The 22,651-nt window shown below is 50.0% G+C and overlaps 11 protein-coding genes across 11 annotated transcripts; 6 read left to right on the top strand and 5 right to left on the bottom strand.

Annotated features, from left to right (window-relative positions):
- Positions 1–241: 241 nt before the first annotated feature.
- AA0111_g1690 (hypothetical protein) lies at positions 242–2,056 on the top strand (the record flags this gene model as incomplete). Its single annotated transcript, XM_028647377.1, has 1 exon — positions 242–2,056. The coding sequence occupies one exon, from the start codon at positions 242–244 to the stop codon at positions 2,054–2,056; it is 1,815 nt and encodes a 604-aa protein (XP_028510600.1).
- Positions 2,057–2,265: 209 nt separating this feature from the next.
- AA0111_g1691 (putative sterigmatocystin biosynthesis monooxygenase) lies at positions 2,266–3,465 on the bottom strand (the record flags this gene model as incomplete). Its single annotated transcript, XM_028647378.1, has 2 exons — positions 2,266–3,110; positions 3,159–3,465. 2 exons carry the CDS (start codon positions 3,463–3,465, stop codon positions 2,266–2,268), a joined length of 1,152 nt encoding a protein of 383 aa, XP_028510601.1.
- An 87-nt stretch (positions 3,466–3,552) lies between these two features.
- On the bottom strand, positions 3,553–4,264 carry AA0111_g1692 (hypothetical protein; the record flags this gene model as incomplete). Its single annotated transcript, XM_028647379.1, has 3 exons — positions 3,553–3,911; positions 3,959–4,118; positions 4,169–4,264. The coding sequence occupies 3 exons, from the start codon at positions 4,262–4,264 to the stop codon at positions 3,553–3,555; spliced, it is 615 nt and encodes a 204-aa protein (XP_028510602.1).
- A 1,129-nt stretch (positions 4,265–5,393) lies between these two features.
- Positions 5,394–6,448, bottom strand: AA0111_g1693 (hypothetical protein; the record flags this gene model as incomplete). Its single annotated transcript, XM_028647380.1, has 4 exons — positions 5,394–5,971; positions 6,025–6,144; positions 6,201–6,339; positions 6,392–6,448. 4 exons carry the CDS (start codon positions 6,446–6,448, stop codon positions 5,394–5,396), a joined length of 894 nt encoding a protein of 297 aa, XP_028510603.1.
- Positions 6,449–6,606: 158 nt separating this feature from the next.
- Positions 6,607–8,130, top strand: AA0111_g1694 (hypothetical protein; the record flags this gene model as incomplete). The annotated part of the gene is made up of 2 exons (XM_028647381.1): positions 6,607–6,628; positions 6,680–8,130. The coding sequence occupies 2 exons, from the start codon at positions 6,607–6,609 to the stop codon at positions 8,128–8,130; spliced, it is 1,473 nt and encodes a 490-aa protein (XP_028510604.1).
- Positions 8,131–8,360: 230 nt separating this feature from the next.
- AA0111_g1695 (hypothetical protein) lies at positions 8,361–10,179 on the bottom strand (the record flags this gene model as incomplete). Its single annotated transcript, XM_028647382.1, has 3 exons — positions 8,361–9,779; positions 9,827–9,996; positions 10,044–10,179. 3 exons carry the CDS (start codon positions 10,177–10,179, stop codon positions 8,361–8,363), a joined length of 1,725 nt encoding a protein of 574 aa, XP_028510605.1.
- A 665-nt stretch (positions 10,180–10,844) lies between these two features.
- AA0111_g1696 (hypothetical protein) lies at positions 10,845–12,209 on the top strand (the record flags this gene model as incomplete). The annotated part of the gene is made up of 1 exon (XM_028647383.1): positions 10,845–12,209. One exon carries the CDS (start codon positions 10,845–10,847, stop codon positions 12,207–12,209), a length of 1,365 nt encoding a protein of 454 aa, XP_028510606.1.
- Positions 12,210–12,942: 733 nt separating this feature from the next.
- AA0111_g1697 (hypothetical protein) lies at positions 12,943–14,844 on the top strand (the record flags this gene model as incomplete). The annotated part of the gene is made up of 1 exon (XM_028647384.1): positions 12,943–14,844. One exon carries the CDS (start codon positions 12,943–12,945, stop codon positions 14,842–14,844), a length of 1,902 nt encoding a protein of 633 aa, XP_028510607.1.
- Positions 14,845–15,156: 312 nt separating this feature from the next.
- On the top strand, positions 15,157–15,989 carry AA0111_g1698 (hypothetical protein; the record flags this gene model as incomplete). The annotated part of the gene is made up of 2 exons (XM_028647385.1): positions 15,157–15,681; positions 15,741–15,989. 2 exons carry the CDS (start codon positions 15,157–15,159, stop codon positions 15,987–15,989), a joined length of 774 nt encoding a protein of 257 aa, XP_028510608.1.
- A 355-nt stretch (positions 15,990–16,344) lies between these two features.
- AA0111_g1699 (hypothetical protein) lies at positions 16,345–17,717 on the top strand (the record flags this gene model as incomplete). Its single annotated transcript, XM_028647386.1, has 2 exons — positions 16,345–16,407; positions 16,458–17,717. 2 exons carry the CDS (start codon positions 16,345–16,347, stop codon positions 17,715–17,717), a joined length of 1,323 nt encoding a protein of 440 aa, XP_028510609.1.
- Positions 17,718–19,761: 2,044 nt separating this feature from the next.
- Positions 19,762–21,186, bottom strand: AA0111_g1700 (hypothetical protein; the record flags this gene model as incomplete). Its single annotated transcript, XM_028647389.1, has 2 exons — positions 19,762–21,081; positions 21,160–21,186. The coding sequence occupies 2 exons, from the start codon at positions 21,184–21,186 to the stop codon at positions 19,762–19,764; spliced, it is 1,347 nt and encodes a 448-aa protein (XP_028510759.1).
- Positions 21,187–22,651: the final 1,465 nt, after the last annotated feature.

The following is a 22,651-nucleotide window of genomic DNA, read 5'->3' on the forward strand; positions in this document are numbered from 1 at the left end:
TGGAACTATTCAGGTTTCTTTCACAGAGAAGCAGATAGTTGAGATGAGGTCTGTAGCCGTCTGAGTCTCAAAGTACCTAGAAGAGATAGCGATCGAGCCAAGAAGGGTTTAGCGTCGGCTTCCCCACCTTCTTCTCCAGGGATTCTCGCAATCTCGATCTTCGTAGGGATAGTCCCTCTTCTATTGCATCACCACAAGCAACACTCTAAGACTCGCTTCTCTTTACCACTCGAGATTCGCTATGCGATTACTCAACACGTCTACGTTACAGGTGGAAGAGTTCCTGCAGAGCGAAGTGCCCGATTACGTTATCCTCTCGCATACTTGGGGCTCTGAGGAGGTTACTCTGCAAGATATTCTGTCGAATGTAGCGCCATCGAAGAAAGGGTTTGCGAAGCTTATCGGCTGTTGCAAAAGAGCTAAAGACGATGGCTTCACGTACTGCTGGATTGACACTTGCTGCATCGACAAAACCTCGAGCGCTGAACTATCGGAGGCGATCAACTCAATGTACCAATGGTACAAAGGAGCCTGTATCTGTTACGCATACTTGGAAGACGTGCAAGGCAACCCGCAGCTAGACGACTACAAAGCGTTCAGCAAATGTCGATGGTTCACACGTGGGTGGACCCTGCAAGAGCTCATTGCTCCTGGCATTGTAGAATTCTACAACGTATCATGGGTAGACATAGGGACACGAAGTAGCCTCCAAAAGAGACTAACGGCCATAACTGGTATCAACGAGAAGATACTTACTGGTGGAAATCCTCTCAACTGCCCAGTTGCAGTAAGAATGTCTTGGGCTGCGCGTCGAGAAACCAGCCGGGTTGAAGATCAGGCTTACTGCCTTTTAGGAATCTTTGGTGTGAATATGGCTCTTCTTTACGGAGAAGGCCATAGGGCTTTTATAAGACTCCAGGAAGAGATACTTCGCATTGATGAAGACTACACCCTGTTCGCGTGGGATATAAACTCATCGACAGGAAGCCTTTTGGCCAGTTCGCCTTCGCAGTTTCGTACCTTTATGCCCAGATCTGACTTACTGTTTGACGAACTCGAAGACTCTACCCAGGTGCATGATCGCGACAACCTATCAAGAACCCCTTTCTCGTTACTTCCTCCTCCGCATGATTCCAGGCCTCCGCAAGTAACTAGCCGCGGTATCCATATTACATTACCAATCCTGCACTACCAAGAAAACACGTGGCATGGCTTTCTTGCCGTGATAAGAATCGTACCAAACCAGACGTATCTCTTGTGCGTCGAGTTGTCACAGATAGGCAATGGAGAGAATCGATACGAGAAGACTTATCGACACCAGGGTAGTCTTGTACTCCGGCCTGGAAGCACTGTGGATGAATTTCGATACACGTCCATATACGTAAATCCATCCGTGGCCCATTTTGACGAAGCTTTTCCCGCCGATCGTGAAAATTGGCATCCTTCGATAGTCCGAGTTGAGCTAGATCCAGCTGTACTATCCGGAATTGCATGCATCAGTTCTAACATGATCAACCTGCAATCTCTATACAAACAAAAGCCGAATTCTAAACCCTCGAATACCAAAACCACATTCCGAGGAATCAGTCTAGCGGAATTCGATATCGCACCAGTCCGCCAACAAGTCTTTCTAGACAAACTCAGGACGATATCAAAATCTCTGTGTAAAGATGGTAGGGATACTAGAACAACAATGACTGATCTGCCGCATGTATACTACGGCTCGGCTTCCTGGGGTGGAGCCGGCAGTTTTCGGTTCCATTTTAGTCAGACCGTCTTTCTAGATCTCGACTTCCCATACGGTTTGGAAGGCGAGCCTTGTTTCACTGCCGAACTTAAGTTTGCGGGGAAACGTGGATCCATACCTAAGACTGTACAAGGACTGGATATAAGCAACGCATCGGACCGTGCGACTCTACAGGTCAGAGACGCGACGACTGGAGGTGACAAAGGACTGCATATCAAGATAGCTATGCGACGTGTAGCAGCATTGGCTATTGCACCCAATTCGAGGCACTTCGTTCTTATACTCAGTGAAGAGCACATGATGAAATGAGGAAGCTCCAAATTGAAAACGACTGTTATAGATTATTCTCTTACGAGTGGTTATGCTGCTTCGTTGTATTAATAATTGCATGTCTCTTGTACTATATAGTAAACGAATATCTCATGACCAACGCAGATAGCTACAACTATGATTTCCAGTTGTGACTATCATGATTAGATGATGGCGTGGTAGCGTACACAGGCGATATCACTCGAACATTATGTTAGCGTATTTCCGCCACCATGCCCCAGACCTGCATCGTCTCCCGTCCTGTTCACATCCGGCTCATCTTTTTTATCCCTCACTTTCTGCACTTCGTCCGCTGGCCCCTCATACCCAATAGCCTTCAACCACTGAGGATCAATGTTCCCCAACTGCAGGTACGGACTAACATCAGCCTCTGGAAACTGCTTGTTACGCATCGCATAGCCCATACCCAGGTGTGCCCAAGGATTCTTGTGCATATACTGGATATCAAAGTCTTCGTATCGCGGAGTCTCGATCACCTCAGCATATTGATTTGATGAACCTGGCCAGACGGCATTGACTCGCCCGGTGTCGTTGTTCTTATACCAGGATCTACAGTCGTCTTTCCAAACTGTGTGCTTGATCCACTCTTGCGCATGCTCGTTGAATTGATCTGTGATATCTTGTCGTGGAACCCATGACTTGATGTGGTCGCGTTGCATCTTTTTGATGATTTGGATTGTGTACTCAGCAACTGCCAGTAGAGGGCCGGTGACTGAGCCATTTTCTACAGGCCAGGTTGGTCCGATGAACATCAACCAGTTGGGCATATCCGGACATGCGAGACCGAGGTAGCCTTCAGGCTCATTCTTCCACTTTTCGTAGAGGTCGACGCCATTTTTGCCGATGATGGGGAAGCGTGGACGGTAGGTTACATCGAAGCCAGTTGCGCAAACTATTGTGTCGACTTCGCGCTCGATGCCGTCCGCGCCAACCACACCCTTTTCAGTGATCTCATTGACAGCTGTGAAGTGAACATCGACGTTTGGCTCCTGTATAGCCTTCATATAGGGATCACCTGGGGTTATGCGTCGGCCTGCAGCAGATCAGTGACCAGTTCCAGCAAGTATCGGATGAAACTTACAGCCAACTTCAAACTTTGGCGTGAAGCCTTCCAAAAGCCGCTCATCCTTGAGGAACTCCTTCATTCGTTCTCTAAACAGGACTTGAGCGTCCTTCTGCGATTGACTTCCAGCATAGAATGCCCCCCAAAGCCCGTTTACCTGGTTCTCGATGTCTTTAGCGTGCGCAACTAGCTTTCTCGGATCTTTCCGAAACTCATCGCGTTCTTCTTGTGAATACTCCTTATTCTGGCCGAAATTGTTCGCGATCTGGACGAACCACACACCAGTTCGGACGAAAACATCCATGTGCTTTACGTGTGGCTGCATGTTTGGCACGGTTTGGATGGAAGAGGCGCCAGATCCGATAACAGCTACACGGTCGTTCTTCCATTCCTCGCTCTGGTAGTCTTTCGGCTAGGTCGCCGTGTGGACAATGCGACCCTTGAAACTGTTGATGCCTTTGATCCCTGGCCATTTATAGTTGTTCAATATACCAGAAGCGTAGAGCAGAAGGTCGCATTCCTCTTGAAACTCTCTTTCTTCGCCGGATGACGTCGTCTGACGGAGGGTGACCTTCCATTTACCCACGTCGTCTTTCCACTCGGCTCTGGTAGCTTCGGTGTTGAATGTCATGTACTTGCGCAAGTCGAAAACATCGCAGACCTTTTCGAGGTACTTTTGTATGTCTGGAGCGTACGAGAAGAAACGAGGCCAGTCAGGGTTCAGAGCGAAGTTGAGTGTGTAGGCATGTGACGGAATATCGCAAGCACATCCTGCAACCTTTAGCTCAACCTCAGCCATTTTTGTTATATGTCCATACCTGGATATCTGTTTTCCAGCCATGTGCCACCTAAGTTGGCATTTTTCTCGTAGATTACGTGCTTAACATTCTGCGTGTTCTTCTGGATCTGGTATGCCATCTGGATACCCGACAAGCCAGCTCCGATGGTCAAGATCTTGAGCTTCCTAGATGAGGGGTCCTGGAAGATCATCAGTTCAGATCTGAAGTATTCCAGTCATTGCGACGTACATCATAGACTATGTCCGGGATATCGTAACCGCCAGATCCTGGAGTAGAATAATCCCACCGCTGGCCGCTTCCTATTGCGTTAAGATCTGGCGCCATGATGAAGGTGGTCGAACGGAGAAGTCGTGATCAAGTGGGTGTAGGGCTGTGAAAGAAATCTGTGTTACGATATAGCCCAAATTATGTCGAAGTGTGCCGGAAAGCACATATATATTTCAGTTCTATGTGGCGGCCTCAGCTAATAATGCTGGCGCATATTTGTCCAGATTCGATCCTACATCGTTCGATCTTTTAAGTCGGGTATCGGGTATATGAGTCGCCAGTGCTGACAGCCTCGTGTGACCTCACATGGGCTACGCGGCGCACCAATGGGCAGAACAGCATACAACGGGACGCACAGTCACTACCTTAGCATTGAACACCGATCAACAACTTGGTCGGATACTGCGCGGGGTTGTTGCGGGGTACATCATTTCAGGCAGTGGCGAGGTCGCTAAACCAAACCGGTCGTCTATTTTACGCCTAGAGCAACCATCTTTCATTTGTTACTCAACCCTCTTAGCTTATACACAGCTCTTGAATACGTACTCAGTGCTGGCGCACGGCTTGGCTGGAATTGTAATAATGAATCAGTGAAGTGGTTACGTCTGAGCAATCTGTAAGCGTGTGTCATTACAGTGGTATACAGCATATAGACATCTTCAAATGATCCAAAGGCCATGGAGAATGCAACTGGGAATCTTCCAAGGACAGCTCGAATATTGATTGTTTCATGGCGCGTCGCTAGGTCGGTTCCACCGCATACAATAGGACGCGTAACAGCGTGGCATAGTGAGACGATTGCGTGCACCCCGAGTAGTAGCACAGTGTCCTCGCGCAGGGAAGGTTTCGTGGTTGAGTGGAGCTGCTACACATGTGGAGCGTGAATGTTGTATTTCGACGGACAGAAGGAAGGAAGACTGATGTCGTGAGGGCGATTGCCTGTACGTGCGATGATCGTGCACGCCTGTGTTAGCGTGTTGCGCCCTGCAAGTACGTCATCGCGGGCAATGCAGGTACCTCAACCTCCGTAATGGCGGCCCCAAGATAGATCCAGAGAGGCAGAATTGTCTAGAAATCTACCTTTGACAACGAGAAGTACCAATACAGACAGTAGAATTGCAGAAGACTTAAGTCAGACAATCACAGTCTCGGAATCTCCGTAGTAGCAACTTTCATTTTCAGACGGTTAACGCCCCAGTCCGATGAGACCCTCGACTTCCTGTGCAATCTTTCCAAACGCCATTGCTCGCTCCCCGTCCGGCTCTGCTACCACAGTCGGTTTCCCGCGATCAGCATCGTCGCTGATGCTAGCATGTAGCGGAATCTCGCCCAACATGTTCAATTCATATTTCCCGCACATGGCTCTGATCTTCTTCATATTTCCAAATACTTCATGTATGTCGCCGCAACCCGGGCATTTGAAGCCCGCCATATTGCAGACAATACCCAGGAGCTTTACATCGACTTTACGGAAGAGCTCGACGCCTTTCACTGCATCCTTCAGCGACAGATCCTGGGGTGTGGATACGATGAGCGCGCCATCTAAAATAAGCTGTTGGGTGATTGTGAGCTGGACATCGCCTGTGCCGGGGGGCATGTCAAGGACCAGGACGTCCAGGCCTCCCCACTCTACTTCGTGTAGTAGTTGCTGCAGGGCTTTCATTACCATAAGGCCTCGCCATGCTACTGGTGATGATTCTGGAATGAGATAGCCCATGGACATGGATTTGAGACCATAGTTAGACAGTGGTAATAGTTGGTTGTCTGGGCCAAAAGGTTAGAGGTGGTTTGTATGATGGACTGGTTCACGGACTGACTGGCTGAAAGTCTCGGTTCACCGGACAGGTTGAGTAAGGTTGGTATCGACGGGCCAAAGATATCGGTATCAAGTATTCCAGCTTTATAACCACGGCGAGCGAAGCTCAATGCCAGATTCACTGCGTGATAGTTTTAGATTTCTCATATTGGCCAAGTCTCCGACGGCGGAGCATACCAGCAATGGTACTCTTTCCAACGCCACCCTTTGCCGATGAAACAGCGATGACTTTCTTCACATCTTTGATGTTCCTCTTCTGGGGCAATCCTCGCTGCATCCGAGGCATCTGCGGAGGCGCGCCTGAGCGTGGAAGACCCTGCGCATGACATCAGCCAATGCGCCATATGAGATGGAGGTAATAGTCATACGAGAGGGTTCTCATGCTGGAGACAGCGCAATGTCGAGAACAATCGTGGCTTCAACATTCTGTCGTGATTAAGATGGGTTTGCGGAGTTGATCGCGGAGGTGACGTGCATCGGTGAAATGAAACGCCGATGGCATTGAACTTTTTTGTGGGGCAAAGTGAACTTTCTCTTCGTACACGATCTGCCAGCAACACGCACGACAGATTACCTATACGCCATGGGAAAGTCCAAGATTAGAGGTAAAAACTCCAGATAGATGCGATGCAGGATAATACTCACACGATTAACAGATTTCGACCCTGAGTCGCTTCTTGACCCTGCGCCGAGCTCCAGCGAAGACGAGCACTCCGATGCAAGCCTCTCAGAAAATGAAGATGACAATGCTGGGCGCGAGCATTACACTTCTGTCGGAAAGAGCAAGCTGAGGAAGCCAGTTGAGGTACCACTTGGCCCGGAATACACTGGGCGCAAGGTGGATCGCAAAGCGCTCGAAGACAGCGATAGCGATGATCCGTTCGCTAGAGGCTTCGATGATGAGGACAGTGAAGCGAGCGACGACGAGATTGAAGATGGCATGAATGGAATAGAGCTTGGCGATGAAGACGACAGCGCCGAGGAAGACTCGAACGGTGATTTCGACGAGGACATGAGCGACGAAGACGAGGAAATGGGAAGCGCAGAAGAGAGCGGAAGTGACGACGATGCCAATGAAGCTGAAGACTCAGAAGACGAAAAATCTGGCGACGAGGCCAAGCCAGACGCTTCTACCATCCGCGATCTCATGTCTGCGAACAAGTCGTTCACGTCCACAATTGCCGCCGGTACGCAGAACGACGTAGCAAAGGGAGAAGCTGTCAAGACCCAGCGGAAGACATTCGACACATTACTTAACTCACGCATTCGACTACAAAAGGCGCTCATTTCCACAAACTCCATGGCTGCAGAGCCTTACAAGACGGAGACTGCGCAAGATGCGCCCATTGAGGCAGCCGAGGCCGCTGCTCTAACTCTTCTGAACAATCTCACGAACCTCCGACTTTCTCTGGAGGAGTCGCGGACAGGCCAGAAGCGGAAGCGCACAGCATTCGATTCCACGACGCCGTCATCTGAGATCTGGGCGAATATCCAAGACAGCGAAAAGACCACCCTCCCGCACCGCAAAGCCGTTCTTGAACGCTGGTCAAACAAGACGAAAGCGACAACCGTCACGAACAACAAGGCACGCCTCAACGCATCCGCGCAACAGACCCTGACGGAAGTCCTCGACTCCCAGCTGACATCGTCGCACCTGGTGACCCGCACCCAAACCCCACGTTCCTGTGCGCCCCTCCAGTCCTCTGGCAAAGCTGTTCAGCCCGACCCCGCAATCTACGATGACGCCGATTTCTATGGCCTTATGCTCAAAGAGCTTCTCGAACAACGCTCAGCCGATCTCAACGCAAACGGAACCGCCGAGTTCGTCGTACAAGCGCCCTGGCAGGTTGCTCGCGAAGCCAAGACGAAGAAGGTTGTTGATACAAAGGCTAGCAAGGGCAGAAGGCTACGATACACCGTGCAGGAGAAGCTGCAGAACTTCATGGCGCCCGAAGAGAGAGGCGAATGGGGTGATAGGCAGAGGGATGAGTTGTTCAGTAGTTTGTTCGGGCAAAGATTGGGGCTTGGCGAGAATGATGACGTGGAGAGTGAGGAGGAGGCTGGTGTCGATGCTGAGGAGGCTGGACTGATGTTGTTCAGAAGTTGATAGTTTGTATATGATGACTGAGATGGTCATGACGCCAATTGAATATCTGACATATCGAATTGATCAAACCATGATTACGCTGTAGCTCGTAGTCAAATTATTCTCGGTAGCACTATGATGATCACCATATTCTCATGCGGATAGCATCTTATGAAAAAAAGCAGTGAAGAAAAATTAATAGTATTATCCGCCAGTCATACCGGCACAGAATTCTAAATAAAGTCTTTCACCTAAATCGGGGGCTTCTCTTCGCCCTCAGCATAATCCACGGCGATCTTCTTCGCGCCAGGAGTCGGCTTAGGGTAACTTGTCCTCCTCTTCGCTCTAACGTAAAAGTTCATCGGCCTGATGAGTTGGAACTCTGGGTCATATGATACCGCCTCCTCACCCTCCTTGAAGAACTCGTACCTGTACACCAACTCTGGCAACAGTACCTTGACTTCTCCAAGCGCAAAGTTGAAACCAATACAACTACGCGGGCCAGTGGCGAAGGGCATGTATGAGTTCTTTGGTCGGTTGGAAACCTCTTCGGTACCCCAGCGGTCAGGATCGAATCGGTCAGGGTTGGACCAGATCTGTGGGTTGTTGTGGATGGCGTGTATGGCGCAGATCACGACGGATCCAGCTGGCAGCTTGTAACCGCCTGGGACAATACAATCGACCTTTGCTGTGCGTCCAGGTTGGAAAGAGGGGTTGTGGAGGCGCTGAGTTTCTTTGACGAACTTGTCGAGGAACGTCAGGCCGTCGGAGAGCTCTGGAGTCCATTTTGTGTTCTCATTTACGCCAGCGTCGACGAGTTCTTGAAGAAGGCGATCTTGGTTGCCCTCGTAAACACAAAGGGAGTAGAGTAGCCATGATAGAAGGGATGAGGTTGTGGTGAAGCCGGCACCAGAGATGGGAAGCATATTGGGGATGACAAGCTCACGGGGTAGCTTGTTGCCGTTGTCATCGGTGGCGCGTTTCAGGTAGTCAACTACACAGCTGGCTCCTAGAGCTGCGGAATGCAAAGGTAGATCTTCTTCGCTGCTTCCTTTTGGTGCTTGATCGATCGCTTGGTTGAGGATGGTCCATAGCCTGTACCGAATCTTGTCCAAGTCATACGCAGCTGTGAACGGAATAGCGCTGAGCTTCGCATACCAAGCACCTCTTGAAGCAACCTTCTTGTTCAAAGAGAGTGACTGGGCGATCAAGATGACTAGCTCGCTCAGCGGTGAGTCTGGGTTATCGAAATGATGGGCGTCATATCCCAGCGCGAACTTAAAGACTGTTTGAGACGCAAGCTTCAACATGTATTGGTACACATTCCAAGCTTCGCCTTCTTCATCAAGCTTGTCGAAAACCTTGAACGAGTCTTTTACTGAGGCCTCCATCAGGGGTGTGTAATGTCTAATTGCCTTTGGTGCCATGGAAGGCGGGATGAACTTGTGCGCTTGCCTCCATGCATCGGTGTCGGTATCGCAAATAAACAGTGCTCTGTTATCCTTGATACCGGCCAAAGGATGCTCAGGAGTAATGTGCTTGCTGAAGAACGCAGACTCTTGGAAAGCCACGGACGCGATAGCAGGGTCATTTGTCAAGTAATTCTGCTTGCCCATCGTCTCGTATTTGATCAATGATCCATACTTTTGAAAAAGACGTGCATGGTTCCCCTGAAAGATGTTAGTGGGTGTTCGCAGTCTTGTTAGATTCAACTCACAAGGTGATCGGGGAAGACCTCGTAGTAGCTTCCAACGAAAGGAAGACCCTCTGGGCCTGCGGGATCCCGAATGGCTTGACCATCAACAGTAATGCCAATCTCTTCATCGCAGTCCAACACAGCGTCCAGGTCTGGGAGATCGTCTCCCTTGGAATCTTGCAGCGCGATGCCTGGTGGAAGGTAAGGTTGAGTCCGGCTCAATGGTGAGTGTGCCTACCTGTAGATTGGATGATGTTGTATTGCTCGGCTACAGCGACTTGCAGCGCTTCGAAGTCATGATACTGATCGATGTGAATGTCCTGGCGAAAGACATTTTTGTCTTGCCCAACAAGGTAAAAACTTTTGATAGTCATGATTGCGATGCAGTGAAGTTTGGAGATGTCGCACAGTCAACAGGACTACAACAAGACTAAATGAAAGCACATCAAACTACGTATATCCTTTTCGCAACAACCCAGCATCTGCAGGCGCTGTGCCTAGGGTGCAAATATGACGCATCGCCACTGACCAGCAACTGGCGCAGGCGTGGTCGTACGAAAATCGCCGAGGGGCCCAATGCGCGCCAATGTAAAGCAAAAATGCACGTCGTGCGAATAGCCCGGCCGAGCGTTGATCGAAATTTTGTTGTGGTACCGTTTCAGCGATATCATTGCGCGTAAGGCTTGGAAGAAGCCGGTCGCCTTGTCGCAGCTCCGATTGTCAGCGGAGGCTTGATTGGTTTAAGCTCACAAAGTGCCGAGGTAAGTGGGGGCTTGGCTCCACTAACACCGGACACTTCGTGGTAGTCGCTGTAATAGCGCTGTCATTTGTCATGGCGCATCAACAGATCTTGATACTGCTCATGTCCGACACCTCGGTCGCGCCTACGTAGTGGATCGGTATGGCCGTTGCACGTTTGCTGCATGAAGCTATGGCGACGATGAAGGGTCTTGGCCAAAGGCTTTCACCGTTGCCATTGACCTTCTCAGCGCCCCCTTAGTGACTGAACGCATCCATCTCTTTCAATTCACACAACACCATGGCCGACGGTGTATACACTCTTCAGGAGGTAGCGAAGCATACCAGCAAGACTGACCTTTGGGTCACCTTGTGGAATCACGTCTACGATGTGACAGACTACCAAGAAGACCATCCTGGTGGTAAGGAGTTCCTGCTCGAAAACGCTGGCACAGATGCGACTACCGCATACGAGGATATCGGTCACTCCACAGACGCCAGAGAAATTCTCGAAAACTTCCGCATTGGACGTATCGCAGACGAGGACTGGACCGACCATGAAGCCGCGAAGATGCCCACCATCATTCCCAGCAGAGTTCATGTTGTGAACAATTTGCCTGTGCCAAAGTCGTATCGCTTCCATCTTTCAGCGCTCGGCTTTGGTCTCGCATCTGTCGTACTCTCCATCATAGCCGGTCGAAGATTTTCTCCGCTCCTGCACCGATTCCAGAGCGCTGGGTTCTGGAAGGGATTCGCTGTCTCTTCTCTTGCCAGCATGGCTTTGGCTGGATATGCCAGTCTATGGGCAACGAAGAGCTTCGACGTCGCGCACAAGGACTTCCAATCCTACCCAGCACATTTCAAAGCCAAGTCAACTTCGTCAAAACCATCGAGGAAGAAGGATATCAACCTTGGTGTTCTCAACGCTCGTGTCTACCAGCCCTTCCCATTGATCGACAAGTTCAACATCTCTCACGACACTATCCGCTTTGTCTTTGGCCTGCCCAACGAAAACTCTGTTCTTGGCTTACCCACTGGCCAGCACATCGCAATCAGGCACGAAATAGATGGAAAGCAGTTTGCACGATCATACACGCCAACATCTAGCAACAAAGACCGCGGCCGCCTGGAACTCACCATCAAGATTTACGAGGGCGGCAAACTGACACCCTATTTGAGCAAACTGAACATTGGCGACACTGTCGAGATTCGAGGACCAAAGGGCGAGATGAAGTACCACAAGAATCTTGTAAAGGAACTTGGAATGATCGCTGGTGGCACTGGTATCACACCCATGTTCCAGCTCATCCGCCGCATCTGTGAAGACCCCCGCGACAACACCAAGACGACTTTACTATACGCCAACAAGACCGAAGGCGACATTTTGCTCAAGGACGAACTTGACAAGTTCGCCGAGAAGCACGACCAGTTCAAGGTTCACTACGTTTTGAGCAACCCATCGGAGAGCTGGAAAGGAGAAAAGGGTCGGATTAGTAAGAAGATGATCGAGGAGCGTCTCCCTGCGCCAGCTGGTATGGACTCCAAGGTTCTTGTCTGCGGACCGGATCCTATGATGGATTCCATGATCAATTATCTGCAAGAACGCGGCTTCAAGGCACCTGGCAAGATCTCCAAGCCGCAGGATGAGATTTTCACTTTCCAGTGATCTTTTCGTTTGAGTTTCATTCGACAACGGATTCTAGGGTCTGCAGGGGTGGCGGCAGTGGTGTTACTGGTGGAGTTGTCGTAGACTGGGCACTATCCAGGACTTGTTTTAGATATCTTTCCATGATCTTTCGTAGGCATTGAAGCTGCCAAAGTTGACTATTCCATCAACTGATAAATTCTGTTTCCATTCTTCACGTGCGTCTGTAGAGTCCCTGACGTTCAAGATGCTCACAGTATTTTTTGAAGTTTGCTGTTTCCAAATGTTGTCCAGACCCAGCAATACCTCGGCCGACACTTTTCTACCCAACAAGCTGTGCGTACTTTCAACTTCCGAGCACATCTCGCACGACAAAAAAGCACAGTCAGAATGACGTCTAGGCTAGATCGGCACTGCACGGATGTCTACAGTTGTTGAGCAGTGACGTAACACCTACATGAAGCATTAGCGGCTACCAAGTATATACATCATGCATCTAGATGCGCTTCGTAGTTACAGAACCAGCAACACCCCAACAGTAAGAGTCATTACCTAAACCAGAAACACGCCTTTAGCGACGATGTCTCTATGCGTACGACGACTACCGAAGGGCGTTCGGAGAATCTCGGCCGAGCCTCCTGTGAGCTATGCGACGTCGCGGTGTTTGGGAACGCGTATAACAACTCGGACACCAAGTTTGACAATGAACAAGTCATCTTTTCACACCCGCTCAACAACATTACCTTACTCTACCATGTCGAACACACAAATACGATCTGTATCCAGCAATACCCAACCCCAATGGACGGCACCAGACACATCATCAAGACCAATCGCTGTGTTGGGTGGAGGAGTCTTGGGTCGACGAATTGCTGCTTCGTGGGTTGCTGCTGGCTACGAAGTCGTTTTGTGCGATCTTAGCGACGAGCAGAGGAACGCTGCAACACACTACCTCGAACATCATATGAACGAGTTCTCGAAACTCACAGGGAATTCCAGGAAACGAAGCGAATTTGCTACCGTCAAAGACATCAAAGAGGCGGTCAAGGATGCATGGTTGGTGGTTGAAGCATTACCAGAGAAGCTTCCGTTGAAGATTGATATCATGGGCCAGCTTCAGCAGCAAGCACCGAAAGATTGTATTCTAGCTTCCAACTCGTCATCTTACAAGTCACGATTTATGCTCGATAAGGTGGATGCGGGCAATCGGCACAGAGTGTGTAATATGCACTACTACATGCCACCGGGTAACAACGTCGTCGAGCTCATGACCTGCGGCGAGACACATGGAGATATTCTGCCTTTCTTGCAGAGCAAGCTCAACGATGCGGGTATGCAACCGGCTATTGCGCGCAAGGAATCGACTGGCTTCATCTTTAACCGATTGTGGGCTGCCATCAAGAGGGAGAGTTTGCTTATCATGGCAGAAGGCGTCTCGGAGCCGGAAGAGATTGACAGATTGTTCCTGACCATGTTCAAAAATAACCCGGTTGGACCTTGCGGAATGATGGACGCGGTAGGGTTGGACACAGTTGCATTCATCGAAAACAACTATGTTCAAGAGCGTGGAGGCGATCCCACAGCGCGCGACTGGGTTCAAAAGAACTTCGTCGAAAAGGGCAAGCTAGGTGCGAAGTCTGGAAAGGGTGGTTTGTACCCAGCAGGCGAGACTACCCGCAGCTCCAAGGATGAGAGTGGCCATCACGACAACCTCGCAGCACCTAGACTGTACTTCTTAGACATCGGCATTGGAGGCAATGTCACTGATCTGCAAAAGGTCGTCACATCAGGCAAGATCATGACAGCTTCAGCAGACGGTAGTAACGTGCGCGAGATCGTTGGCGGTCAAGCTATGCCGGATGGTATCGATGTATCCATCTCTGCCGGCCGTATCTTCTGGACGAACATGGGTGCCTCTCCATCCAAGAACAACGGCAGTGTCATGTCCGCGAACCTCGACGGCTCTGATGTTCGACCTGTCATTCCGGAAGGTCAGATACACACACCCAAGCAGCTCAAGATCGATCACGACAACAAGAAGTTGTACATCTGTGACCGTGAGGGTCTCCGAGTCCACCGATGTGACTTTGACGGCAGCAATCACGAAATTATCGTGCAGACAGGCGATGCCAACTCGGCGGCCGGCGAGGATCAGACAAAGTGGTGTGTTGGTATTGCCATCGACCCTCAGGCAGGAAAATTCTACTGGTCGCAGAAGGGTCCGTCGAAGGGTGGCAAAGGCCGCATCTTCCGCGCAAACATGCAGATGCCAAATGGCGAGACAGCATCCTCCCGTTCAGACATCGAATTGCTTCTTGATAGCCTTCCTGAGCCTATTGACCTGGAGTTCGAGCCTGAAAGCCAAACACTGTACTGGACAGATCGCGGCGAATACCCGCTTGGTAACACGTTGAACAAGGCGTATGTAGGTAGCGAAGCAAGCGCAGAGGCTGGAACGGAGGAGAGAGGTGTCACAACGCTAGCGAGACATTTCCACGAACCGATTGGACTGAAGATCGACGCCGTCAATCGACATGTTTATTTGACGGATTTGGGTGGTACAGTGTACAGATTCGATATGGACGGAGGTAACAAGAAGAAGGTTTATGAGACGGACAGCGCGTATTCTGGCATCGCACTTGCGCACTTGCACTAGTAGAGCTGTAGTAGATATTAATGTAATCGTGTACAAAGTTGAATGAATGATTGCAGTGGCTCTGGGGTAACAACCTCGGGGGATTTCGACGTCGGTGTTTGAGCGATGGAGCATTTGCCGACAAGCCTTCGGTATCCCAAATGCATGCAAGCCGCGAACCGAAAGTCCAAGCTCCGCAACACCAAATCCTCCGACCTTGACACATCCCACGCGACCCCCTCGTTGCCTGCGCTGTCCCCGTCTCCTTCACCCTACACAGGGCCCTGACCACCAATTCCTCCCTTACGGCCTGGCGCTCCACCCATCGCCACCATGAACACAATCTCGCCTCCTCCGCAAATAAAACGTCTATCAGGCCCAAAACGCTTCTTCGGCATCCTCGTGGGCATAACCGGCGGTCTAGGTGCCAATGCCCTTCTCGCCTACTCGGTATCTTCCTTCTACACGCGCAACACCAAATTCGTCCCTTACGACACCTCATCGCCCGACCTCACCACCAGCGTCTTCCGCGCGCACAATCCCCACGGAAACCCACCGGTGTGCATAGATCATGCCATAAAAGAGGTTCCGTATGGCAAGCTGCCGGAGAAGTACTGGGTAAAGGGTAGTGGGGGCAGGATATCTGTCGATCAACCGGCATTGGCGACGGATTTCTGTAGGGGCATCTGGAGCGGTGTTGCATTCAGGGTACAAAGAAGATTTTTGGAGAGGAAGTACCGTGCGATGGAGGGCAGGGATAAGCAGCTTTGGGATGTGAAGCAGCTGGAGAGGGACGATTACAAAGTCGGCACTGGCATTGTTGATCATTTCGAGGTTGTCGAACATACAGATGAGAAGGTGAGTTTGCGCGATTCTTTTTCTATGTGAGAATTCAACTAACTCGGCGTGTTTTCTAGGTAATTGTGCGATGCGGAGATTCACCATTCGTTGCCGACCACCGACCTTCAGACGGCCTGTTCTCAATGGAGGTCTCGAAAGACGATGAAGCGCAGATCGCTACCTTCCACCTCAAGTCTGTTTTCGTAGACACAACTCCAGAGGGCAAGAACAACCAACCGCAGCCTGGCGCCATCCAGTGGCTACATAGGTTGTACACAAAGCTCTGGATGGAGAGTGCGACACGGAAGTTGATCAAGGAGGCATAAGTAAATCAGGAATTGTAATGCAAATCAATATGCTTGATGAAGCACCAGGCCACCATAAGGTCTACATACGAAGTTTAATTTCCAGCGACATCTGCATGGTATATTGTTAACACAAAGTACATAATACCCTAGGAAATGCTAGTTATCTTCGCTGCCACATTGGACGAGTCTAGCGTTGGTGGGATACCTAGGTAACCAATGACACTCACTGGTTTGCCGATCTCGGATATGACCCAGTCATGGCCCTTGACTACAACAACTTCATTGTTCCTCCATCTGGAATGTCATCACTCGAACTTCATCCTTGACACACATCTTCGTTGGACCAAACATTACAACACGATCTCCGCGCGCCATGTCGGCCTCGAAGCTCTCTGAACGCGGTAGCCATGCAAGTACAACGGGAGCCAAAGACTTCGTGCGTGTCACATCTTGTGAGACATGCTCTTCTGTTTAATACCCGTGCAGGAAATATGGGACATAATCACGAATATGTGGGACCCAAAGACGAACCCTGAAGGCTATGTGTCTCTCGGTCTTGCAGAGAACAGCCTGATGCACAACGAACTATCGGACTTTCTGAACTCAAAACGACTAGTCGATGACACAGCCCAGGGACTCACCTACGGGGACGGCCCACAAGGGTCTAAGCGGGTCAAAGCTGCAATCGCGTCATTCTTGAGCACCCATTTGCGCTCGATACGGGAGCTGAAGCCTGACAACATCTTCATCACGAACGGAGTTTCATCAGCGATCGAGCATTGCGCCTGGACTCTCGCTAACCCCGGGGAGGGTATCTTACTTGGACGCCCATACTATCGCGCATTCCTACCAGATATAGGTATGAGGACAGGAGTCCAAATTGTTCCGGTAGCATTCGGAGACGTCGATCCCTGTAACTCAGACTGTGTGGGAAAGTACGAAGAAGCGCTGCTGAGATCGAACGAACAGGGTGTGCCGGTTCGAGCACTCATGTTGTGTCACCCACATAATCCTCTCGGACGATGCTATCCAAGAGATACAATCATTGGGCTAATGAAACTGTGTGAGAAGTACCAGATTCACCTTATCAGCGACGAGATCTACGCACTTTCCATATGGAAGAATACCATTGACGACATAGCTCACGCACGCGCCGGTTTTGAATCCGTTTTGTCAATCAGTGGCAAGGACATCATCGATCCTTCGCTGGTTCATGTTCTGTGGGGTGTGTCAAAAGACTTTGGCGCAAATGGAATAAGGCTGGGTGCCGTCATCTCACAGTCGAACCCAGCTTTTCTTGATGCATTGCGAACATGCAGCCTATACTCCTCAGCGTCATCTCTCACAGAAAACGCTGTTGTGCACCTTTTATCCGATACGTCATTTGTCGAGAGCTACATCGCGACAAACCAAGCGCGTCTCTCGGCTGCATATGAACAAACTGTTCGTGCTCTTCGAGCGCATGGCATTGAACACATGCCTGGTGCCAATGCCGCTTTCTTTCTATGGATCAATCTGGGTAAATTTGTGCGCAAGAAGACATTTTTAGGAGAGGAAGAGATGCGGGTATACTCGAGGCCAGAAAGCACACAGATAATCCAAGACCGGTTACGGGCGAGAAAGGTATACCTGGTTCCTGGGGACGCCGTAGGTGCAGAAGAGCCAGGCTGGTTCCGCATGGTCTTTACTCAACGGGAAGAACTAATAACTGAATGCATTCGGCGCATCGTCGACGCATTGGGGTAAAGACAATAGCCACTGATCAATCGAAGCAACAGTGCCGTCACGACTGGTTCCTTCGTTTTGCTCGATGCAGAAGTTCCGTCCTACCGACCTGTCCCGCCTCGGCGCAATCCATATAATCCCTTGCGCAGCCTGATTCCCATAGTATAACGACTTCGACCGTGAATCTGCATCTGCTCTTGCGTCCTTTCCCAGGTGAGGGACATGGTTTATGCGCAATATGTCCCAGTATTCTTGTATGCGTCAATTCGGAAGACAAGACAAACGTTGCGTGTTGACGCGTGTCGCCTGTAGATAGCATAGACTTGGCTACACCCAGTGTCAGAGCTGAGGTGTCGCGATCATTCTGTCAATCGCAGCAAGTGTAGCTCTCATGTGCAGCGGGCTCTCCTTTAGTCTTCTGATGGCTTTTTTTACGTTGAGCTCATCGTGTTGGCATTTTGACCAGTGAATTGGAAACATGAGCTGTTGGTTTAGTGGAATCGAATAATCAATATCAGGGTTGACTTGCCGTTGTTGGTACGGTTCTTGCATGGCTCAAATCCCATTAACCTATGCTCGAAGAGAACATCTCGGGTACACAGCAGCCGAGATCGGTCCGCCGCTAAGCTCGATACAGCTACAATAGTGTTTGTCATCAAGCCATCTGATCTATGTGTCTTGCACATCTCCCTAGATCTTTCGACGTCGAGGTATTCAACCTAAATCAGTGGAATGGCCTCGAATCCTGGTATTGCTCTGTTCCAATGTTCGTGGCCTGAATGTACTTCGAGTTACCAGCGGCGAGAACATCTCAATCGCCATTTGAGGAAACATCTTAAACCAAAGGAGTTCAAATGCCCATACTGTACGAGTGTGGTTGGCCGAAGGTGCGTGTTCTTGTTTTGTATTATTTTGTGTAGCATTAACGCCCAGAGATTCCAGCGACACTTTAGTTCGCCATATTTCACGATACCACGAGGGCAAGGAGTCGTTCCGGTCCCGGGCGCTTCGGGCCTGCGACCACTGCAAGGCTCGAAAGGTACAGTGTAGCATGGGCACACCGTGTCATTCGTGCTTGCAACGAGAGCTGTCATGTTCTTATGGCACTTCTGCTATATCTGATCAACCACAGCAAACGCTACAGACAAACTCGACCCCCAGCCAAGTCGCGCTCCTCACTCTGGACCAAGAAATTTCCGAGCTTGATAAATACATAGCCTTATATTTCACCGAGTTCCACCCAACTTGGTCGTTCCTTCATAAGTCGAGTTTTCGTCCGAAAAGGGAACCACAAGTACTGGTTCATTCGGTGGTAATGACAGGCCTATGGTTGAGTAACGAGAAAGGTGCAAAGGAGACAGCAATTGAGATGCACCACACGCTGATGACGTCTATCCAGCGTCAACGCGTATGTGTATTGCCCCTACTGTTTTCCCGTTATCGCTCATATGTTCCTGTAGTGCGCATGGGATATTTCTCACTCCGATACAACCAACGACGCAACGACTTGGCCCATAGCCACTTATCAAGCCATTCTCTTGAACATCATACTTCCCTTGACAGCCCGGAAACAAGTATCGAGCGCGGTATTGGAGTTTCCTGCGCCCGATTACGAGATCCTGGTCGCTCTCGTGAACAGCAGCCTGAAGAGAGGCATGTTCAGCTATCCAAGTATGCTTGAGCAGTACCAGCAATCGGCCTTGGCTCGTCGCACTGCTCCCCATATATGGATTGGTGTCGAGGAACTGAAACGTTTCGCGCTGACTTTGTATCATGTGTGGATGATATATTGCGAAACGCAGATGCCGAGTAGAGACGAATCTCAGGACCGGCTCTCGTCGCACAATCTGCAGTTTTCTGCCCCGATCAGTGATGACTTGTGGAACGCGGATACCATACTCGAGCTTATTACTCTCGTAGAAGAAGAAAAGGCTAATGGTAACCAGATATGCGACAATGAGATGAACTGGATTTGTAATTGGTCATGAGGTGCAGCCTCTGCAAGATCTAGGAATATATTCAAATTGATTGCGCATTCCAGGAGTTGCGCACAAGATTCCTGACGTCAGGTCTCGGTGTTTGGCAGACCCATCCCTTCCCAGCCAGCCATTTTACTCGACCATAGCCTCTGTGCCGTACCCCCACTTTGCCAGCTCCGAAGTTCTCTCTCATCGCTCTTACCTTGAATGAGGTTTAGGATGGCCACAGCATGCTCAGCACCAGGCTCAAAGGTCGAACCCAGGAAAGGCGGGAGTGGAGCATAGGCTTCACCGGCGAACCAAAGCCTTTTTAATTGTGGTGACGAAGCGGATGTGTCGCCACCCTGATCCCAACTTTCTTCATCGGTCTCTTCGTCGTCGGTGCTTTCATCAAGCTCATCGATGGAGATCGGTCTCATGGTCAGAGGGGTAGCAATCACTTTGGTAATCCAAGGTGTATCACACTTTGAGAGCATCTCCCAGATGGATTTTGGAAAGCTGTTTTTGGCGGCGTCAAGATAATCCCTCCATTTCTCTGCACGTCCTTTGACATGTCGCCCTCGGTCTACGAACGTAGTCATGACATTCTCAAGGTCTCGGTCGGCATCCTGCTCGTACGGATGATACCAACACCATTCGATCACTGTACCGTTGTTGTCATCGGCATTGCCAAAGCCTGGCACACCATACCTGATAGCAGTCAGAACACAAGTATCGAAAGGACTGAGGCAGAAAACACACAGGATGATATATTGAGACCCGTGCATCTTGTACCAGACAAGCAGGCCTTTCTTGATTCGTTCATCAATCTCCTTTTCTTCATCGACAGAAACATCGGCTGGCACTCGGCCGCGCCATGCCACGACCTGCTCGTAGTTGGGCACTACACCCGGTGACGTGAGCCTTCGTATGGTGGATTGGGCACCGTCTGCGGCGACGAGCATGTCAGCTGTCTCTGTCTCGACACGATTGGTGACTGTCGAGTGGTATATGATAGTCCATTTGCCATCTTTATATTGTGCGTTTTCCACATTCGCGCCTACGCGGAGCGTTGGGCGTGCCTCGCTCGCTGTTTTCCAGCTTTTCTCGGACTCTACAACAACATCTCGCAGTAGTACCTGGTACACATCGAGCCAAGTAGTCATTATAACACGATGCTCTTCTGGCACAGGCACCGTCTCATCGTTATCTGGGGAAAATATCAAGAGCTGTTCACTGCGTATAGAGCGTTCAAGTAAATCAGGCGCAGGGATGTATTCTTCGAATATCTTTCGGCCCCAACGTCCAAGAGAAAATCCGCCGTTGTGCTTTCCTGAGTAGAGCGCATCGTTCTGCTCCAATAGGATGACATCGCATTCGTTCTGACAAAGGTTCGCGATTGTCAGCCCAGTTAGAGAACCCCCAACCTAGGAAATAAGTTAGTAACGTAAGCCTCTAGCACTTCCAGGACAGCATAGTCAAGCAGAAAGCGAACGAGAACGTACTATTACTAATTTTCGTCGTTCAGACATCTCGATGATGAGCGGGCATGGTTATGCCAGCGTGTCGAGAAGATCCTAACCCCTCCGCACGCTATGAACCTAGTAGGCTTCGGGGAGATCGCGAAGGTACACCCGGCAACGCGACTGCAGTATCCATAAGTGGGACAGGTGAACCTAGCATCGGGCCGTTTCCATGCCTGTTTCGCTCTCTACTATGATAACGTATATCAAGAGTTGTGCGTAAGCATATTAAAAACCTAGAAGGCTACAACGCGTGTAGTCTTTGTGGACCTTCTTGTTAGAAGTTGATATAAGCTTCAAGATCACGCCTGTTATCTCTGTACGTGTTTCGTTTTCCTCTCACATGCGGTGCTCAGGGCCCTCCGACGGCCGCTAGCATAATAGCGTGAAGTCTCTCCGGTCCATTACGTCATTCCAAGCAAAAAAACTAGACACTTTCTCAACTGTACCTTTTTACAATCAAAGCATGAAATGCTGCAACTTGAATCCCTGACCACATAGAGTATGGGAAGGCGATTCTGTGAAGAGCACTGTAGTTTTCTATCGCGCTGTGCAGTAGGTGTAAAGTCCCTGTCATCTCCGATCACCGAATGCGGCCGAGCAACGGGACTCATTTAATTGATCGAATAAATAACTTTTCGTATATCCTATCGCAGGGTGACATCTTCTTAGCCACACGCGGCTCACACCTCTGTTTCTGAAGACTGCATGGACAAGCATGTCCTGCCGTTATGCGCCACCTTTGTATTCAAGTTCATTCTTAGTAACTAGGTAAAGTGTGCGGCGAATGTGTTGGTACAGAACGTCTACCGCGTCTCCGACAAGGGCTTGCACTTGCGTCTATTTTTCCTGCATCGACACTGGACTGGAGACACGTGAATTAAGATGGCAGATCAAGTTTTACGATAGTATTGGGTCTCATTCTACCTAGGTATATATTCTATTATCCCTAACTTTGTCTTGAAACTGATCTATTCCCCCAGCTCTATTCTTGATTTTCTAGTCGCAGCTTCTTTTGCAGAAAGCGCACTACATGCTGAGAGTGATTGGGCACCACCGATGTGCTGCTTGCCTTCTACACCTTAAAATTCTATAAGGCCTGGCACCAGTCGCCTTTCCTGATCTCAGACCCGCCATCGTCATTGCCTAGGCTTAACTCATCTTACGCAGTCATCCCAACTACTTGCTCACATCTCTCCGTTTCTTTCGATGCCAATGCTCACTTGATTCCATATGAATTGTGGTGAGTTATCAAGATGTGGAATTATGATCTTGCTCCTACTGTACTACCATCGTCCGACCCTCCGTACTGGTCCGCGATTTTGTTACAGTAGTTCCACGACTTGGTATGTACACCGGTAAGTCGTCCAATAGTCCCAGCCAAATTCTGGTGGGCTAGTCCCGAAAGTACACAACAGAGCACAAGTTGTTTGGAGTTTCAGGCGACAAGGTGGCCCTTCGCATCATCATCACC

The sequence above is a fragment of the Alternaria arborescens genome (assembly GCF_004154835.1).
Source record: "Alternaria arborescens strain FERA 675 chromosome Unknown contig_3, whole genome shotgun sequence".
NCBI classification, from domain to species: Eukaryota; Fungi; Ascomycota; class Dothideomycetes; order Pleosporales; family Pleosporaceae; genus Alternaria; species Alternaria arborescens.